The 20,242-nt window shown below is 42.0% G+C and overlaps 1 protein-coding gene across 2 annotated transcripts in view; it reads left to right on the top strand.

Annotated features, from left to right (window-relative positions):
* The first annotated feature begins 699 nt into the window (after positions 1-699).
* EIF2B3 (eukaryotic translation initiation factor 2B subunit gamma) overlaps positions 700-20,242 on the top strand; it is a 104,268-nt gene continuing 84,725 nt past the window's right edge. For both annotated transcript variants that reach the window (XR_009278001.1, XM_058842841.1), the window contains exons 1-2: positions 700-996; positions 4,484-4,623. Coding sequence is in view for 1 of the 2 variants with exons in the window: in XM_058842841.1 (XP_058698824.1) it covers positions 849-996; positions 4,484-4,623 (288 nt within the window). In the remaining variant the exon portion in view is untranslated. The remainder of the gene's footprint in view (positions 997-4,483; positions 4,624-20,242) is intronic.

The raw sequence follows: 20,242 nt of genomic DNA, 5'->3' as shown, positions 1-20,242 counted from the left end.
GGTGCGTGTGGCCAGTGCTGCAGCTGGAAGGGTCAGCATGGCACTGGCTGCTGGGTGCTGTGCCTGCACTGGGTCTGGGTCTTGTGGCGGGGAGAGCATGGCAGGCAGGGTTGGGGGGCATTGTGAGTCCTGTCTCTTTTCTGGAAATGGTGCAGGGAGCACAGCTGCAAGCTGACCGCCTGGTGCCCCCAGTACACCCCACACAGAGCCCCCATGTCCCCCATCACCCCCCCGCTGTCCCCCATCACTCCCCACTGTCCCCATCACTCCCCCGCTGTCCCCATCACCCCTCACTGTCCCCATCACCCCCCCCACTGTCCCCATCACCCCCCACTGTCCCCATCACCCCCCCGCTGTCCCCATCACCCCCCCACTTCCCCATCACCCCCCCGCTGTCCCCATCACCCCCCCACTTCCCCATCACCCCCCCCACTGTCCCCATCACCCCCGCTGTCCCCATCACCCTCCACTGTCCCCATCACCCCCCGCTGTCCCCATTCCCCCCCGCAGTCCTTCCTGCGGCCGCCTGGGGGCGCTGTTCCACCGAGCGCCCCCCGCGGCTGGGCAGGGATCCATGACTCGGCGCTCGGCGTCGTTCCCTCGGTGTTCCTCTCGCCGTCCTGGCTGGGTGGAGGCCGCCCGCAGCCCACCGGGGAGGCGGATCGATTCTATCGGCGCTCGCGCGCGATCGACGCTCTCGGCTGTCCGCGCGCAGGCGCAGCGCGGCCGCGCCGCCATTGCTGCGCTGTCAGTGCCGGGAGCGGTCGCAGGGACCGGAGGAGTGAACCGGCCTTGTCTCACCTGTCCCGGGGGGGCCCTGCCCTGTCTCTGTGTCACTCCGCCACGCGATGGAGTTCCAGGCCGTGGTGATGGCGGCCGGAGGCGGGTCCCGCATGACGGACCTGACCTCCAGCATCCCGAAGCCGCTGCTCCCGGTGGGAAACCGGCCCCTGCTGTGGTACCCGCTGAACCTCCTGGAGCGCGCCGGCTTCGAAGGTGAGGCACGGCGGGGTCTGGGCGTGCTGACCCTGGTGACTGCGGACTGTCCCTGGTCACTACGGGCTGTCCCCCGTCGCTGCCGCCGCTCCCGTCCGTTCTCCCGCCGTTCTAATGCCGTGTCGCAGGTGCCCTGTGGGACGGGACACGTGCTGTAGCACATCTCTCCTCTGCTCCCTTGGCCATGTCACATCCCTTCGTGCCTTCTCGGCTGCGCCCTCTGTGCCTGCACCCCTCTGCCCCTTTTCTCACCAAGGGCCGGGGTTGTCTGAAAGGAGGTTGTAGAGAGATGTGTGTTGGTTTTTTCTCCCTGGTAACGAGTGATAGGACGACAGGAATTGTTCGTAAATTGCACCAGGGGAGGTTTAGATTGGCTATTATGAATTTTTTTTTTCACTGAAGTAGTTTTAAAGCACTTCTGATTGCACAGAGAAGTGATGGAGTCACCATCCCTGGAAGTGTTCAAAAACCATGAGAATCTGACACTTGAGGACGTGGTTTAGTGCTGAACATAGTGGTGGTGCTGGTTGGTTGGACTTGATGATCTTAGAAGTCTTTTCCAACATTAGTGATTCTCTGATTCAAGGCTTTTCCCAACTTTGATGTCTTTCCTTGGGTTGCTAGCCATGAGTTTCTCGTGCTTCTTTCTCAGAGTCATTAATGGCAGCAGCGTGAGAAGTGTCAGCTCTCTGGGGATGGCTCATGGTTTGTTGTTTCAGCCTGGCCTGCAGTTCAGGGTTACTGGCTCTGTCTGAGGCGTTCACTCCGTGTGGCAGCGCAGAGTCAAGCGCAGGGGTTTGGCCAGAACAGGGCAGGGGGAATGGCAGACTTGTGTTACTCACCTGTGGGCTTTGCTTCACAGTGGGACTCAGGTGGTGTTTAGTACCTGGTGAGCTTCTTCAGTATCTTCTGAGTTCAGGCTTTTGTTCACCTTTTGAGTGCTGGACCACATCTTTCTGTGGCATACCCCCAGCTTCTTATAAAGCTTCTTCATGACACCTTTGAAGAGTCTGGGGTTTTTTATGTTTGTGGTTGTTTTTTGTATTTCTGTTTCTCTGTTCTGTCTCTCTGATTATTCTGTTCTTTGTCCTGAGTGTGTGGCTTTTTCCCTGACCGCTTTTTTCCTTCTGTAAAGATGTAAATATCAGCTCATGATTATTCATGTTAGCCTCTTACTATTTCAGTGTGAAGGAACAAAACTAAGAGCAGACTTTGCCTTTATTCTGTTTCAATAGAAAATCTTAGAGAATTTATGTTCTTAGGATATTTTTTTTGTGTGTTGCTTGTTGAAATTTGTATTCTGAATGTTTGCCTTCTTTGCCTGTTCTCCTGTCTATTTTTTTTTTTTCAATATTTTTATTCTGCAATAGAAATTTAGATAGCTAAAATCTTCTGTGTAATCAGTATTGTGCTTTGTGTGGCTCTTTATTCAGAAATAACCATTTCTGCTTGATGCTCTTGACCACTAGTAGCTACCCCTTTACTCTGCCCTAGTGAGGTGACATCTGGAGTTCTGTGTCCAGTTCTGGGCTCCTCAGGACAGAAAATATGGAACTCCTGGACCGAGTCCAGTGGAGGGCAACAAAGATGGTGAAGGGACTGGAGCATCTCTCGTATGAGGAAATGCTGAGGGAGCTGGGCCTGTTCAGCCCTGAGAAGAGACAGCTGAGAGGGAACCTCATCAATGTTTGTCAGTTTCTGCAGGGAGGTGTCAGAGGATGAACTGGGCTCTGCTCAGTGGTACCAAGCAATGGTACAAGAGGAAACAGGCAGAAACTGATTCCCAGGAAGTTCCACCTGAACATGAGAAAAAACTTCTTCACTGTGCAGGTGACTGAGCACTGGGACAGGCTGTCCAGAGAGGGTGTGGGACGTCCCTCACTGAGGATATCCCAGAACCATCTGGATGCAATCCTGTGCAATGTGATTTGAGATGATGCTGCTTGAGCAGGGAGGTTGGACCAGATGACCCAGTGTGGTCCCTTCCAACCTGAGCTGTGCTGTGACTCTGTGCTACTGCTGCAGTCGAATCTTTCTCCTTTCTCGCACACAGCTCTTCAACTTGCCTGTCTCCAGTGAAAATGTGGACGTGCAGCATTGTATTCAGTAAATGTATTCAGATTCAGTAAGCAAACTGCCACCTTCCTGCTCCTTCCTTGCTTCATGCCTGTGACCAAGCTGTACATTCCTGCATTAAATGATCCAGTGGCATGAATTCTCTCCCTGGATGATTTTTATTAAGACTTTAATTCCTCATACTTGTTTATGTAAGTAAGTAGGTGTTCCATGGGCTGACTCACTGTGTCTCTTTTGCCCTAATTGCAGGTACTTCATCTCTCCTAATATTTAGGAGACCTTTGCCCAGCTCACCAAGTTTATGCTGAACTGCGTGAGCTTACAACTTGTGCCTGACACCAGTTCCCTCTTCATCAGTTAGTTCTTTGCCTAATTCAAGGTGTACTTTCAGCCCCTTTCTCTAGGTTATTCAGCCTCTTTTGAGTCCATGTTGGCATCCAGTATGGAAGAGCAGCCATGTCTCTGGCACCAAAATGGCACACAATTCCCACGTTTACAATTCCTTCCTCTTTTCTTTTAATAGGTTCAAGATGAGTTGAGTTTTGATTGATGCAGATTTATTCTTGATGTATTTTCATCTTGCCTGTACTATTATTATCATTATTATTTATTGTTTCCCATACTTTTCTGTTAAATTTCCATATGGAATACAATGTTAGAGTGTTGGGGTGTTTTGAGGTGTTTTATAAAAAAAATATTTTAACTGAAAAATTTGCTTGTTGCTTTTCCTCCCCATTCCTGAGACTGAGGGAAATGGTTTCTTGTAATTTTGTTTCCTCAGTATTTTCTTTGCAGAGCTACTATTCTCGCATTCCTCATTTTGGAAAATATGCTTTCATGCCAGTGTTGACTTCCTTCAAATATGCATTTATCCTTTTTCTTTTGTAGATGGAATGAGTTTGTTGCTCATATATTACTCCACTTTCTTGCCAAGCTGATGCTGAGAAATAGTTTAACCATTGTATTGTAATAGTGTGGTTGGTGGTGTTGTCCACAGAGGATTACACAGGATCAGGGCAGCAAAAGACAAAGCTCTAAAGTGTTGGTGACATGAACACGGGGTCTCATTGGTCTGTTTGAGGATGTATGGTTTGAGGTTGCTTGTTAATGATAGAAGTGTCTGTTCTATCTTGCTAACTCATGCCACACATGCATATGTCCCTTTCAGTAACAACCTCCACCCAGCAAAGCAGGGGAGATTGTTTTCGTGTTCATTAGTAGTTTAATTCTTTTCTTGAAAAGTTACCCTTGCCAAAAGAGCTTGGCTGGGTGGAGAACCCAGTTATGTTACTCAAGCCTTTTGACAGTTCCATCAGCCTTTCTAAATAAAAAAGTGGGTGTATCCTACTTGTGATGAATATTACTTAGATTTTTTTTCTGCTTCATCTCATCTCACTCTCCCTTGTCCTAGAGGTCATTGTGATTACAAGGAAGGAAATCCAAAAGATGCTAAACCTGGACACAAAAATGAAGCTCGATTTTGTGTGCATCAGTGACAACATGGACATGGGTACAGCAGATTCACTGAGGCATATTCACCAGAAAATTAAGGTATTACTGTCTTTTATTGAACTTGACTGGAAGTTATTTGTTTATAATTTTTTTATGTTGTGTTGTGAGGAGTGTCCTGTGTAATGATACTGCGCATAACTGAATTTCCTGATTTTCAAAAGAGCTGAATTTTGTAAAGGTCATCTCACAGGGGAACTCGCACAAAGACTCTGAATGGCTGGAATTGAGAGCTAGGAAGGCTGGAGCCTGTTCAGGCTGGGCTCTGGCTGCTTCTTGGTCAGTGTTAGCTTTTTCTAAAGGTAATTAAAAGGTTGTATTTGTTTCTATGATTTTTTGATACAATCTGTAATAGTTGTTGTCCACGTAGTGCTTGGGGAAGTAGCTCTGCATTAACGTTCTTTGCTGTTTTAGGCAATGGAGTGGTGTTCAAGAAAGTTTGTGTCCACTGTTGGCCCTGTCACAGGCGTGCCTACGCTGTTGGGTCAGTGACTTGTGCTGGGCTTCAGTTTTCTGTTTTTCCTTTGCTTTTGCTCACTTGGTCTTACAGTAAGCTCTTTAATAAACAGTGCCCAGATGTGATAAAGGGCTGCTGTTCGAATAAAACCGAGTTTATAGAATTTTTATTTCCAGCTGCGTAATTAAAACACTCCCATGTAAGGCAGAAATGCTGCTTGGAGCTCTTGCTGTGATCTGGGATGGAATTTTGTTTTTGTTGTTGTCATAGACTTAATCATACGATTTGTTCCCTGTCTGTTTAGGCCATCTTAGCCAAATTGCCTGTTTAAATAAATGTTGCAACAGAACATCAATGAGTGCTTAAGTCCTGAGGTTTCTTTTTGAAGCTAATAAACTGCAGTATTACAGGCTATATACTCCCAAGAGAAAGACTTCAGTTGAGACAAGGTGAAACTTCAAGTCAAATAGGGATGTGTAGGTGGCATAAGGAGACAGATCTGGCAAAGGATTGATGCACAGAGTAGACTAGAGGAGAATACGTAACAAAGAAAATCAAAATTAACAAAATCAGTTTAACTGAACTGAATGTTTCTGTCGTGGAGAATCACGTTTCGTCATAACTCAGTTTGGCAGTATATGTTAAATACATGCATGCAGTAAGGAAGTACCTGCAAACTGGGTCCCTGACTTTACAGTTTTACTGCCTGAACTGTGATGAGTCCATATGTCAGGCTGTCCCTCTTTTTGGTAATCCAGGCAGGTCTACTCAGGGGCCCTGGGAGACAGCAAGCAGAGTGTCTGTGAGTTAGAAAATAGTGTGTCTTCACAGGCGGCAGTGTTGATCTTCTGTTTATTTTCCAGAAAAAAGGCTTAGAGAATATGTGAGGCAGTCCTGAAAACCACACAAGTTTTTGTAAGTCAGATGCTGCATATGAATGGCAGCAGCTGCTTCTGCCCTTTTTATTCCATGTCTGCTTGTCTAGGCACAGAGGACAAAGTGTTCTCTTATTTGAAAGAAGCCTGTGCTAAGTTCTTGAGCAGATTGCTGCACTGTGTATTTTGGAGTCATTCCTCTGGTAAATGCATACCACTGGTGCACCTCTTACAGGGTATGCCCACTCCTGTGTGATATAGGTGAGAGAACTCCACAGTAGAGGTAGCTGAAAAGCTGCTGTATGTTGGCTGTGTTTGCAGTGCAGCAGGAGAGTGATCTCGTTGAAGAATGAGTTTTCCCTGGTGAAAACAACTGCTTCTTGTGGCCATGGCTTGTTGGCAGGCTTTTTGCAGCCCATGCCAAAAGTCTGATGAGAAGTTTAAACTGGTTGCTGAAACTTAGTTGTCACAAATTGAGTTAATTGCCCACAGACAGAAGAGCAAGTATGCTCAGTGAAGGCAAGGTAACGTGGCACAGTGTAGACAAACTTGCTTGTGTGCAGTGCAAGTGACAGGGAGTAAAGCCAAGATTATATATGCACAGTGAGAAATATGTCTAAGGGTGGCAGAACTGCTGATCACAAATTCTGTGATGTGCATAAAGCAGCATAACATTTCATGACTTGCTGCCTTGTCTAGCTTTGACTGAAGGAGTCTCACTGCTGCTTGCTGTGCCTGCAGTTTTGGACTTTTTTGTTGTGTTACATCTTGGGTAATGGAGCTTGATACTTTAAAGGTTAGATGTCAAGATTAGACTTACAGAATTGCATTCAGTAGTAGCATGAGAGGATGTACATGCAAAACCTGTAAGGGCTGAGGAAACGTAGATTCCAGTGTTTTCTCTCTTTATGGTGCTGGTGTTTTGGGTGCATGTAAGACTGACTTTGCATTCACAGTAACAAGCATCTGGCTCTCCCAGTCTTATTTTTGCAGGTTGTTCAGAAGTTCATAAGAGCAAAGGAAACTCGTTAAAGTTTTTGTTTGCTGTTTGCCCACTGTGCACACACAATAATGTTTTTGACAGCTTTGCTTCAAAAGTTGATAGACTAGATGCAGGTTCTTTGCTCTATTGGAAATCTTCCTGTTATTTTTGGCTATCTCAACCTACACCTGACTGACACGGTAGCAGCTTCATTAGGGTATTTATGTTCAATACAAGTGTGAATGTATCCTTTGCTTGGATCCTTCATACAATAAAAATATTGTGTTATACTTGATTCCTAAAGGCATCTGCTTGGAAAGTAGTGAACACCAGAAAACGTGGCCCTGTAAGTTTCACTTTGTGGATCCCTAGGCCTGGGTGTCAGTCTGGCTTCTTAACCAGTAGTTCTCTAAATGACTCAGTGTAGTAGGTTGTTTTGCTTGATTTTATTAAACATTCAGTTCTGGGGTCTGGATAGCAAACACCATTTATCAGTTTGTCCTCACAACTCTATGACTGAAAACAGACATAATGAGGTGATTTACCTGGGATCATTAAAGAGATTTGTAGTAGTACTGGAAAGCAGACTTCTGTCTCAAATCTCTTACAGTTTCATGCATAAGATAACCTTATGATATTACATATTCTGTGTAATATTACCTACTCTGTTTCCCCACCTTAAGAAAGCCAGCAGGACAAGACATTAAATACAAGTTGAAGCTGTTTTACGTGAAAACAGTTGAGGAAACTTCATTAGAGCTGTAGTTCAGTTTCTGAATCTCCAGTGTTGTGGTTTATTCAATGTGTGCTAGACTGATTTTGAAAAGGTCCTCAATCTGAAATATGTCAATCTGAATATAAGTAACCGAAAAATAATTTTGCAGCATATGAAGTGGAAGCTAAGGGATTTTTTTGCCTGTGTTTATATTACCAAATTAAAAAAAATGACACAAATATTTTACACTAAGTACAGCACTTAAAATTATGTTGTCAAAAAGCAAAAATATGTAGAGGACCTATTTATTTCTTAAATGTTTTGTTTTATACAGGCATAAGAAAACAGTTTCTTAAAGAACATTGTGACAACTGGTCAGCTGTGTTGATCAGATCCCTTAATTGCCCCCTATGGACTATCCCAGCATTTCCCTGGAATGCTGTTTGTTTCAGGATCCTGCTATAATCTGTGTGCCTTAGGACAGCTTTCATGGGTATCATTTTAATATCCAGTCTTAGGGTTTTGATAGAATTTTAGTATCATTGTCAGTTTTATTCTTCTGGCCTTTTTAAATTCCTAGTTTTCTGCTTATCCTTTGGAAGACTGCTAATGAATGGCTTTTCAAAATATGAAAATTAAAGTAGAGCTCCAAAGACTTAATTATTTTCTTGTTTATATGTAGAATTAGAAGTGGTAGAACATAGGTTGTATAGACCCACAGTTGATGGTATAACAATGCTGTTGTTGAACTGCAGCTTTACCACCATAGGGGTGTTTAGAGGTCTCTGTTACCTCACGTTCTAGCCTCGACAGAGCAATAAGTCAGCATTCATGCCTTTAGGCTTGGATTGACCTTCTTGGTCTTGAAGAGTGAGGAAAGCTTCCCTCTTTCAGATGGAGCTTTGGCAAGGGCATGGTATATAGGGAAATTTAATCTGTTCTGGACGATCATGATCTGCTTCTGTAGCTGAGTAAAATAATTACAGGAATACTGGCTTTCTTTATTTGTTTGTTTATTTATTTATTTATTATGCCTTCTGACTTCATTTTCTTTCAGTTGTTCACTAGTTATACTAGAATAATTCTGAACTGTTTTACTTAGTAAAAACTTCAGTACCTTTTGAGATATTGCCTTCCCTGCAACATGAAGGTGAGGTGGGTCCAGCAAGATTTACAGGACACTAAAAGAGGCACTGCCTCTTCGCTATTTTACTTTGTGACTATCAGTTTGACAAACTGTGTCAAGTGGTGTTTTAATCTCCTTTGATGGAGCCAATCTGCTTTTGTCTTGATATCTTGTCTGCACTAAAGAATATTCTTCACCTGTCAGGAAGTGTTTGAAAAAAATTTGGTTAGGAGTGTTGCAGTCAGCAACCTCAGGATCTCGTCCAGGGAAGCAGCAGGATTCTGGGGACCAGCATGAAACACCAACCGAGATGGGCTCCTGGTTCATGAAACCATTTATTCAGCATGAGAACAAACTCAGGTCCAGAACAGAGAGCCCCGAACAGAGGCACAGCAGGGGTTTTTGAGGGACAGAACTCCCGAGGGCTTCCACCTTTGAGGGTGGAGTTCAGGGTCAGGGACCAGTAGAAGCACACCAAGGGAGAATCCCCCAGGGACTCAAACCCAATCAGAACACATGGGCCGCCCTTCACAAGGGGTTTGGGGTGGGACAGTGTAACTCTGTCTCCCCTGAGGCCGCTGCCACATAGGAGAGGTATAAAAAATTATTTTTGTACAGTAAATAAATCAAACTTTATGAAATCTCATTTTTCACATCCAGATTTTTTTCCTGTCACTTTCTGATTCTACTCTCTTTAAATATCTTTCACCAATAAGTTAGGCTATTACTGTTTCACCCATTACAGGCATGGGAGACATGTTGCCTTTGCATGCTTTACTAGCAGCCTGGAGAATCAGTGTGGGGGAAGAAATAATTTGCTTTCTTAAGAATCAGGTTCTCTAAAAACTAAGCTTTCATTGGGGACGAAAGAGCAAACAGTTTGAATGTAAGGAAGGCTTAATCTAGCCCTGGGCATGAACAACTAAATACCTCATCCACAGATGATAAGAAAAGATTAATCTTGCTCTGGATTTCCACATATGTACTCAAATTTCCTCATATATACTGCTTCAAGATTAGGGGTCTTTAAATGTGATGAGTGCTTGGCATTTTTAGTAAAACAGTAAGGCTGATTTTGCAGGTGGACACAGCAGGTGTTAAGATGTAATTTAATAACTTCCATGACCTTGTTTTAATTTATTTTTATTTAGCATCCTAAACTTGCTAATTGCTTGGAGCAGTGTAGAAGGGGTTCTGTGTAAGAGATACAGCTTTTCTTTAAAATCATACATAATTGCTTTCTCCTCAATAACTATTAGTAGTCCTTGTTTCTAGTTTTCATTGGTAAGCAGCACTGGCTGGAGCATTCAGAGGAGTTGAATCTGAGTCGTAGGGAAATCAGTAAAAGTCTTGACCGTTTCAGTGGTGGTGTGTGATAACTGTTTCTAGCAAGAGAAGAGACTGAGCGCTGTCTGCTGCAGGCTGTGGTAGCAGATGATGCAGTTTTGTTTTGTAGGCAGTTTGTCTTTCAGTAGTATTTTTTTGTTGTTGTTATTATAGGGGGTAGCCATTTTAAAAGTGAACTTTTTTTGAATTAGTAATTTTACGTAATGAAATCCCCTGGCTCACTTAGGGAAGCTTTTCCTCTGTAGCTGGTAATAGTGGATATGCTTTTTTCAAGTCATATTGTAAAGTCTTCTGGTACATCCAGTGTGGTTTTTTGCAGTCCAGATATAGGTCTTAATTTATTTCACTTTTGCTGCTGTTTTTAAAGGTTTTTAACTCCTTGGAGTTCAGTAGACCTCCTTTGGCTGATTCACAGGACTAGTATGCAAAATGTGTGCCATGACTTGCCATGTTATAGCACAGTTGCAGCACATAGAGTTTGTCTGGTAACACAGAACTTGTGATTTTGGGAAATTTGCGGTAGGTAACAAGAAATTTGTGATAGGAGCTAGAAGCCCAAGAGTAAATTGCAATGTCTCAGAATGTGCTAGTTAAAATAGTGTGATGATAAGCAGCCACTCTGTTGGAGGAAGGAAAGGTTAATGCAAAACTAGAATGTATCAGGTAAAGTGATTTTTCTGATAGAGATGAGGAATTAATTCTATTGCTTAAGGCAATGAGAAGGGGTTGTTTGCCAGGAATATTGAGCAGGTGGAGAATTCAAATGTATCAAATGTGGGACAAACACTAGAAGAGGAGAAAAGATATTCAGAATGGAGTATAAATGGGTTTAAATTTGCTGTGAGAAAACATAGGCTGAAAATTACAGAAAGGTTTTAATCAGAGCAGAATAGGATTGTGAGATGATTTTCCAGGAGTAAACAACATAAGAATCCCCCAATTTCCTCCTAGAATAAGAACCTGTTTTCTTGTTGCATTTTTGTTTGCTTTTAAATAAACTAAGTAAATCAATGGCTGGAATGACAGGAGGCAAAACTCTTGACTCAGGAAACCCCTTTGAAAACTGTGTTTCTGTGACCTTCTGCTTGTACCATTCATCAGGCTGCTAAAGCCCTTTTTGTGGATTGTATATTACTGTTGATGAAAAAAATAAATGGCAAAGGGTGACACTGTAGTTTACAAATGAGTTCCCCTGAAATTTAGGCATCTCTAATATTTCACCATTTTGTTTCCTGTGCCAAATTTTACCAGACCCCCACAGCTGCTGTCTGGCACCACCTCCCAGGCTGGGGCTCTCCAGGCAGCAGGTTGAAAAACCTGGTTAACTCATGAATCTGTGTTTTGGGTGGATTGGGTGTGCCTGGATCAAACATTTGTCTTCACTGTGTCTATATTATTTTCATCTTCTATTAAGCATTTCTCTCCCTTGTGTCACTCAACTGCACTCCAGACAGTGATTAAAATGTGGCGTTCCAGCAGAGTAACAGCAATGGAACAATTTCATATTTTCCTCCCTTGATGAGCCCTTTGCTGTGTTAATGGAAGCCCTGAATAATACAGTGTGAATTAATCAGCTTGTCTTCTGCTGCTATCGCTGGTGAGTGCTTGTGAGAGAAACGTTTCATCTCAGGTGGTCCACCTGGTTTTCTCAGTTTCAGAAAGTAAGATTACAAAGTAATACAGCTCTTTAAAAGCAAAGTAAAACAAACCCTAAAAAGCTACCAAAAAGAAGAAGAAAAACCAACTTTCTTTGAACAAATAAACAAAGATTGAAACTCCAGATTCTCTTGGTATGTGCATCTTTGGGATCCGTGTTGTGGAAAGTGTGATGTCACGGTGGTGGTCTGTGTGCTGCTGAGGGTCACTGATCCGTGGAGTCTTGGCCAGCATGGCGAAGCGCTCTGCTTCCTCTGCTGAAAAATCTCCTTTGCAAACACATGATGTAAGTAAGCTTGCTGGAACGGCTGTAAGATGGAATCTGAATCCTTTTGGTACGACTGAGCAGAGTTTGGTGAGCATGGAAAGAAAAACTTAGGTACCCATAATACAGAGTTGTGTAATTTTTTTATGCTGTCAGTGGAAATAAAAAACCAAAATAAATTAATTTGTAAGAGATATGGTCTCTCTATATATAATAGCAAGACTGAACTAAATATTCTATTAATCTGTTTTGAAGTAGTAAAAAGAATTTCATCATTTTCTTCCAGCACAGCTGACAGCAAACATTGTTTACTTAAGTGTTTAAAATGCAGATTAAAATGCTGTCTTGGTGGTTTATCTGATTCTGCCTTTCACAATGCTGTTAGGGAAAATAACTGTATCAGATGGCAGCTCATGGGGTATGTAGCATCTTCTTTCACTCTCTGCCTCTTACTGAAAGCTGCCACCACTAAAGGCAGTAGCCAACATTTATTACAGCTTGCATGCCTAAGTCCCATTCCCAAAGCACAGCTTATTGTCTTTGTAGAAAGCAGCTACATGGGCAGGTGCTCAGGCTGTGTGGCTTTGGGGAACAATACACCGCTGCCTGACCCTGTGCTTGAAGAATGTGTTCAGGACCTTCAGCTGATCATTATTTTTTTTTGGCAGGGTAAGAGAGAATTCAGCAATTGTCGGGGTTTTTTGTTTGTTTGTTGCTCTATTTTATTTTTTTTAATGTTACTCAGCTTTAGAAGACTAGCTAATTAAATTATTTTGCTGCCCAGTTTTACTATGGATAATGGCTAAAACATCAGAAGTTTGAATAAGGCAATTAGCTGTGAAGATTGGATCAAGAATGATTATTAGGGCATTTACTATTCTGCCCATTGTCAGCTAAAGAGGATGCCTTGCATTATACAGGCCAGCAAAACCTTAGGTGTTTTGCAAGAAGAGTCATTGACAGACCTGAGATGCCTGTCAGTTTCAATTGTTGCATCTCCCACTGCATGTCCTTATCCTTTTCATGCTCCTGGGAACTCCAGGCCTGCGCTCATTATGTTAACCAATACCTCTTGTTCCCATGTAGAAGTTAATGGTCAGTGCTTTTCCTGTATTACAGTGTGTGTTTTCTTTTAGGCCCTCTGTGGTTTCTGATGAATTACACAAATTCAGCCTATTCTACTCGTAGACACAGCAAGCTCTTTGCACATGCATATAGCTAAAGTAATTTATTTAAAAGCATCCTGGTAAAACTATTTTTTCCTAGTTTTGTCAGCCGCTACTAGTTTTCATTTTTGGGGAGTAAACAGTAGTGTTCATTTTGGTAAATCCTCTTTCATTTTCCCTATTTAAAATATATACAACTGCCCTATGTAAATAACTTATGGTGCTTTAACCATGACACTGTGACAGCTGTAGTGCCCACAATTGCTATGAAAAGCCCAAACATTCTATGAGGGAAGAGCTGTTAAGATCCAGACATGGGGAAAATACACAAGTAGAAATCCCACAGGCTAGAAACAGTTTAAAAGGCTGCAGATGGCAAGGAAGGAAGGTTCTTCCAGAAAAATGTCCAAAAAAGGTATCATTGCAGGTGATACTCTTCCCCAAAATGGAATTGTTCAGATCAGATCTAACTGTGTATTGGAACTTAAGTACCTAGTTCCAGTTTTTGGGGAACATGGGAGGAAGGAGATGCTGAACGTCAGCCCATGGACTTACGTGCAGGAAAGGGTTTTCCCCTGTGTCTGGTTTTGCAGCTTGGTACAGTTGTGTAACACTGATAATAGGAATGTGGTGCTGTGAACAGCACAGGCTATCCCAGAGGCTGTCACTCTTCTCAGCACTGGTTTTCTGTCACTTTAATTTGGTGAAAGCCATGGTAAAGATCAGTGGACTTTAGGATGCCTGGAACTTAATTTTGCATTTTCGTCATGCTGTGTTAACTGGGAAACCCAAACATGTTATCTCATTTTTCTTTGGTTCTGTGCAGAAAATGGAAAAGCAAATGTGAATTCAGATCTTCTTGAAACAAATTTAGATATTCTTCTGTAGTATAAATTCATTCAACTTCTCTGGGAAGATGGTGAAAATTCTGTATGTAGACTAATAGTGCTGGAAAAAGCAGTGGAGGTCTTGAAGTTTTCATAACATTTTTCTTACAAGAGCAGTTGCTGCAGACCAAACAACATTGGAAAAACTGGAAAGGTGCTAGAGGAGAAAATTATATTGTGTGAAAGATAGTTTAGGAATCTACAGTTTATACTAGTGCTTTTATTTACCATGGCATGAAAAGTGTTTAGAGGAGAAGAACCCCAACATTTGAACAAGTCTGATGGGGTTTCAGGCAGGTGGTTGCCACTCCTTGCAGACTGGTGCACAGTAGCAGTTCCACTGAGCTGTCTCATGGAGCCTCTGCTTTGCAGAGTACATCACAGTTTGGGTTTTCTTTTGAAGAAGTGTTGAAACTGGGTGTTGTGTAATGACTTGTTTTGACCTTGGAAAGAGTTTTTTTTTTAATTTAAGATCGTGCTGATACTAGCTGCAGGATGGCAGAATGATTCCTGAGGACACATGCTTGTATGTTTTGGTTTTTATTTACTGTCTAGTTTGAGACTGCAAGGAACCATTATGATCCTCTAGTTTGTATGGGAGTTTGCACCCACAAGTTGGGGCTGTTAGCCCCAAAACTGAGGGATGACTTAGTGAAAGTGTTTCTGAAATACAGCAAGACTTTCTTAATCTATTAGAATGTATGAATTGTCTGTTACATACTTTGATACTTTATTCCAGGTTATATTTATTCTCCCTCTTAAACCACTTTGCATTTTATTCCTGTGCTGATCACTGGTTCCTAGCCCTTGAATCTGGTCATTCCTGCTTTTTGTTGTGCTGCTGAGGGATCTGCAGTTGAGCTGATTGCTGGCTGTGGGCAAAGGCCTTCTTTCCCTTCAATAAGTTGAGCCGGTTGAGCTCCATTAGGACTACTTTTTATTATTATTGTGTGTATGACTGCAGCACCTGACTGCCTAAGGCTCTGCTTACACTAAGTGTTAAGCCTGGGCTTGAGCTCTGGGCTTTGGCAGCAATTCCTGCTGTGCTGCTGCTGTTGAGATTGGAGCCTGACTGCTGTGTTCTCCTTTCTGTTCATGTGAGGCAGAGTCCAAGATCAGCTGCACAGCAGGTCTGGTAGTGCTGCTGTCCAGGTAGTCCTGGAAACCTGCCTTCCAGGAACAGGAATGATGGGGAGAGTGCCATTCCTTTCTGGAGTTCTGCCTGTGGAGAAGGGATCTGTCCATGCACTGCATTGAGCCAGGAGAGAATTTACCTTGCCAGGCTTTCCTTCCATGAACTGGCAAATTCAGGGTCTGGGTTCTGGGGTGCTCCCCTGAGCCTTAGCAGGCACAGTGCACACTTCTGGATGCCTTTAGATGAGAAAAATGGTCTCCTGTGTGGCATACTCAGGACTGGGACATAAGCCCAGGAGATGACCCTGATCTCAGACAAATGAGAGAGCCAACCAAGATGAGATCAACTGTGTCAGTCCAGTGCCCCAGCATACTGGTAGCATCACAATTGTCAGTGTTCTGCAAGTGTAAGGGTAGCAGATCTTTTACTAAACGAAAAGCAAAAACAAAAACAAAAAACCCTCAAAAAACAAACAAAAAGCAGAGGCTAAAGCCGCACCCTTTAGAAGATACAAATAGATACTAGGGCTGTCATCTCATATTGAAGTGAGGTAGATTTGCTAAGTGCATGACATGTGGGTAGGATGGGCTATTAAAAGGACAGTAAACAGCTTGTGCTTCATGTGATAGAAAACAGAACCAGTGAAGAGGGGTGATATGGGTAGAGGAATAAGCTGGGAAAATTACTTTTGGAATACTGTATAAGCAGGACAAGATTGATTTAGTTGAAACCAGAGGAAAAGGTGGATTGCAAAGCTTATGTTCCAGACCAGAAGTTTTAGAGTTCACTAAATGTCGTAATATCAATGTCCTGCTTTGAAAACATCCTTAATAAGTTTATGAACTTCTGTTCATCTCTAAACTTCTGGGTTTGGTTGCTGGGAACTGTAAATTACCCTTTTCCACCCCACATGTCAGTTTGAGCATAGGTAACAAGACTTCCTTCTGGGAGGAGACAGGATGCCTTCTAGGCTTGAATATCTTTCCTGTTCCTAGCTTATATGTATGTAAATTAAAAAATATTGATTTTGGATGGTAGCTCATGAGATGCAAAGATAACCTAAAATGGTGTTTTCGTTGTATGATCCCATCTGATACAAAACATTGAATGAGCCATATGATGGGACTGGGGTTAAGTCTCCTCCCCAGCTTCTGGCATCTTTCTTGGAGCTTTCTTTGAGAAGATAAACAGTGATGCTGACAGGTTACGTATGTGAAGGCATTCACATTGCCTTAAGATATCCTCACCTGATGAATTCAGGGCCATCCAAGAAATTAGAAGAGACTCCCTTGGCTCCCACATTAGACTTTTCTGTTTTCTTTTTTTTAAAAAAGGAAAAAAGAAGCCTCTAAGAAGCTGCTTTCACATTGCACACATCTTATAGAAGAATTCTTCCATCCTTTAATGAGGAGTGGTTGCTACTGGGTTTCAGATTGAGGGACATTCTGTGCCTTCACTCTCCTCTGTCCTTAGTATAGTTATGGATGTACAGCAAACTTCCTGCTGGCTGCAAGGTGAGTGTAGAATAGGTAAAAGCTTCATGTCTGCTAGCAAAGTACTAAATCATTATTTCCTTCTGAATCTTGCCATCAAGGACATTACAAAAGGAGAGTGGGAATTCCCAGCCAAAGACGGCTATTTCAGTTGGTAGCTAACAAGATCTTAGAGACATCAAGAAATAAATGTGGTTCCCTGCTCCAGTTGCAGCAATAACTATAGAGCTTCAAAGAGGTCACAGGTGTTGAAATTTGAGGTCTTCAAGGGAGACTGAGATAAAAAGGGATTCTCTAAAGCCTTGGATGTAAATTTCTGATCTAAAGAGTGGTGAGTAATGTAATTGCTGGGAGGTATCTTTGCCTGGAGAATGCTAACAAGCAATCAAAATGCTTGCCCACAGCAAAACTGTTTTTTCCCTTTCCACTCTTTAGAATAATAAAAAGCATTATACACAAACCCCACTGTTAATGCAACATGTGGGTGAAGTTCCAGGCTATTGTGTATAAAACTCAGTCCTAATTCCAGCAATAATTATAACTTGTTCCTCTCTCTCTCCCCTGTTGTTTGGTGACACCGCAGGAAGTGATGCAAAGTTCTCTGTTTGTCCATGTATTAACTTAGGTTGAGTATACTAATCTCTTGATTTTCTTTCTTTTTATGTCAAAGTCTTAGCTGTAATACTTTGCAATTGGAAACTTTTAACATTTAGCTTCAATGTTTTGTCTGTTTTCAGTTCTGTTAGAAGCTGGTTCTACTGCTTGTGGATGTTTTGCTTCTTTTCTGTTTATAATGCAATCTGACATTTGTTTTCCTCTTTCTCTTGAGGCTGATTTTGTTCATATTACAGTTTCCTTGCAACACATGTTTTCTCATTTTCTAGTCTGCTGTTTTTGAGGCCATCAGCAGTTTAGGCTGTGAGGTCCTGCCCTTGTCTATACTTGATAGAAAAAGCATAGTGAATACCACTAAAAATTCATAATTTGCTGCCAGCTATCTGTGGTAACCTTGACATCTTCTGTTTGATCATAAGAGCTCCAGCAATAATTGCTGAATATAAAAGGGTTTTTAGCATTGCCTTTGTATGTGGGGTGTGAGAAAGTCCAAGGCTTTTTATTTATGCTGGTATATTACACCATATAATTGCATCCATCTTTTGATCTGTGGTATGAATTAGTTCCATTGAAAACATGTTTTCTATTTTTAAATCGGCTGTCTTGATCTGAGTTCTTGAAACAATCTGCTTTTTGGTCTTGTTTTTGTGTATATTTTCCATATTGTGCCGGGTTTAATATAATTGTTGACATACTGGTTTTCAGTGTTTTTTCCTTACTGTTTTCTCTATTTTGCATAAATCTCTTCATGTTTTATGTGGCACTGTTTTATTTATCCAGATCAAGTATTTAACTTATTTAATATCTGACCATTTCACAGTTTACAACATTTGATGATAAAGTGCTGTTAGCTGTTAGTTAGTGTTAGAAAGGTAGAGTGGATATTTGGGGACTCTAGTGCCATGTTTTCATACTTGACTTAACTGAATACTCTGTATTCAGGGATGGTTGGACTGAAAGCCCAGAGCTCCATTAATTTATGATGTCAGTAAGGATGCAGAAGGATCTTCTTGAAACTCGGACCACAGGTGATCTCTGCAGAATCGCACTTTTCTCCACTTGCCAGTAGCCTAGTCTCAATTTTTCATTTGAGTGAGTGAATTGCAAATCTGAGGTTAAAAGGAAGTGCTAAGGCCCAAGTTAACACTTCGAAGGAGCATTATATTCTCCTTGTCTTTTCTGTGGCTCTTGCGATGCTCACAAAAACACGAGCTGTGCTACTAGCAGGACAGGGCTGTGAGTAGCAATACAGTGTATTCCTGTTTTCCTCAGCCCAAAATCATATGATGTTCTCTTACACTTGATGGCCTTTCACCTGCTCTGTATAGCAGCTTCTATGGTAGAGCCCTGGTCTGTGATGAGGGCTTCTCTTGGTCATAAAAGTAGTACAGACAAAATGGCATGTGTCAAGTTTGGCAGAGCAGGAAAATACCAGATATTCCAAGTATTTGTTTCATGCTCCATCCATTAGATGGTCCTTCTTGATTTAAGACCCTTGCCTTGCCCTGCCCATGGCTGTAATACGTGTTGAGAGTGCATTCATGTGTGCACTTTTTTCCTTTGCAGTCGTTCTGCTTGAGGTGTGTGCTCACTGGGGTTTTTTTAATCAGTTCATGTTGATTCTTATCATCTGTTTGTATAATAGTTTGGGGTTGATGTAATCATTGTTACATGTATTTCATTAAGAGATGTGTGTGTACTTAGGTGTTTGCATAATTCATGAAGTCAAGTATGTTCCCATACCCCTTGTTAGTACGTGAGTGCATGTAGTAAGTACGTACTTCTCTTCTTTGTATCAGTGGCTCTTTGGGAAAGGTGCACTGCAATTATTTGGCATGCATATATATAAAAAACCCACAAGTTCTATCATTTATTTTCTTTCTTCTACACCCACCCTGAAAACGTAAAGAAAAACACACACTTCTGCTAAGGTTCTAGGATAGTTTATTTTTTCATTCAGCCATTAGTTTATTCGTTCAGGAGTTGTACACTGGAAAAAAAAGTGCATCCATTAGACAGTGAGGGCTTTATTTATGAGGGGGGTGGTGTTTCAAAGGGGAGGCTGTCAAGTCCCAAAAGAGCCTTTCATGGTGTATTCTCAGCGTGCTTCTGAGGCCACTGCTCTGCTCATCAGGAGGAGAGGCAGAAATGTGGGCTTTACAGAGCAACTGTGTGTTTCACTGTTCCCTGCGCTCACTGACGTTTATTTACATATTGGGAGAGTAAATGGGTAGAACAGATGGCAACCAGACATTTGGTGGTTCTGTTCCCGTATGCTCCTCAGGGGTCTTGCATTCAGTTTTTGCAAAAAGCTTGTCCTATAGTGAGAAGAAAAAACCCAGGAGCCTGGTCAGAACTATGAAATGCTTGTTGGGTTTTTGCATTAGTGACAGATTAAAGCATTTAGTAAAATGTGAAATAATTACAAGGTTTGTTTTACAGGTCCAGATAGTCGTTCCTTAGTATAAGACTATTGGTCTGTCAGTCTCTCTCATTTTATTATTTCTTATTTTCACCACTGGAGTTCAATGCATCTAGATTTGAAACTGGCAACCTCTTCCTTCTATAAAGTGAGTTTGAAAAGTACAGGTCTATTTATATGGGTCTTGAATACCTTTTGGCCTTTTCTGTAAACATTGTAATTCATTCGTGCTCTTGTAAAAACAGAATATCTGAAAATTTTGCAGGATTTTCCAGGATATTTAATATGTGTTTCTTCACAGTTTACAGTTGTGAAGCGGGAGATTTGCTTCCACACCAAGCTGAATTTTTTTCTTATTTTCTTTGTACACCCTGGAATGTTGGAGCAGGGCTGCTCCAGAGTGCTGGGCAACTTGCTTTAATGGTTTGGGCTGTTGGGGTTTTTTCCAATGTGTTCATGTTGGATTTTTTTAGAGAAGTGCTAATTAAAACACTTTTCTTGGGCAAAACTGTAATATAAA

Source organism: Poecile atricapillus, chromosome 7, assembly GCF_030490865.1.
Source record: "Poecile atricapillus isolate bPoeAtr1 chromosome 7, bPoeAtr1.hap1, whole genome shotgun sequence".
In the NCBI taxonomy this organism is placed as follows: Eukaryota; Metazoa; Chordata; class Aves; order Passeriformes; family Paridae; genus Poecile; species Poecile atricapillus.
This window is presented reverse-complemented; position numbering and strand designations above follow the sequence as displayed.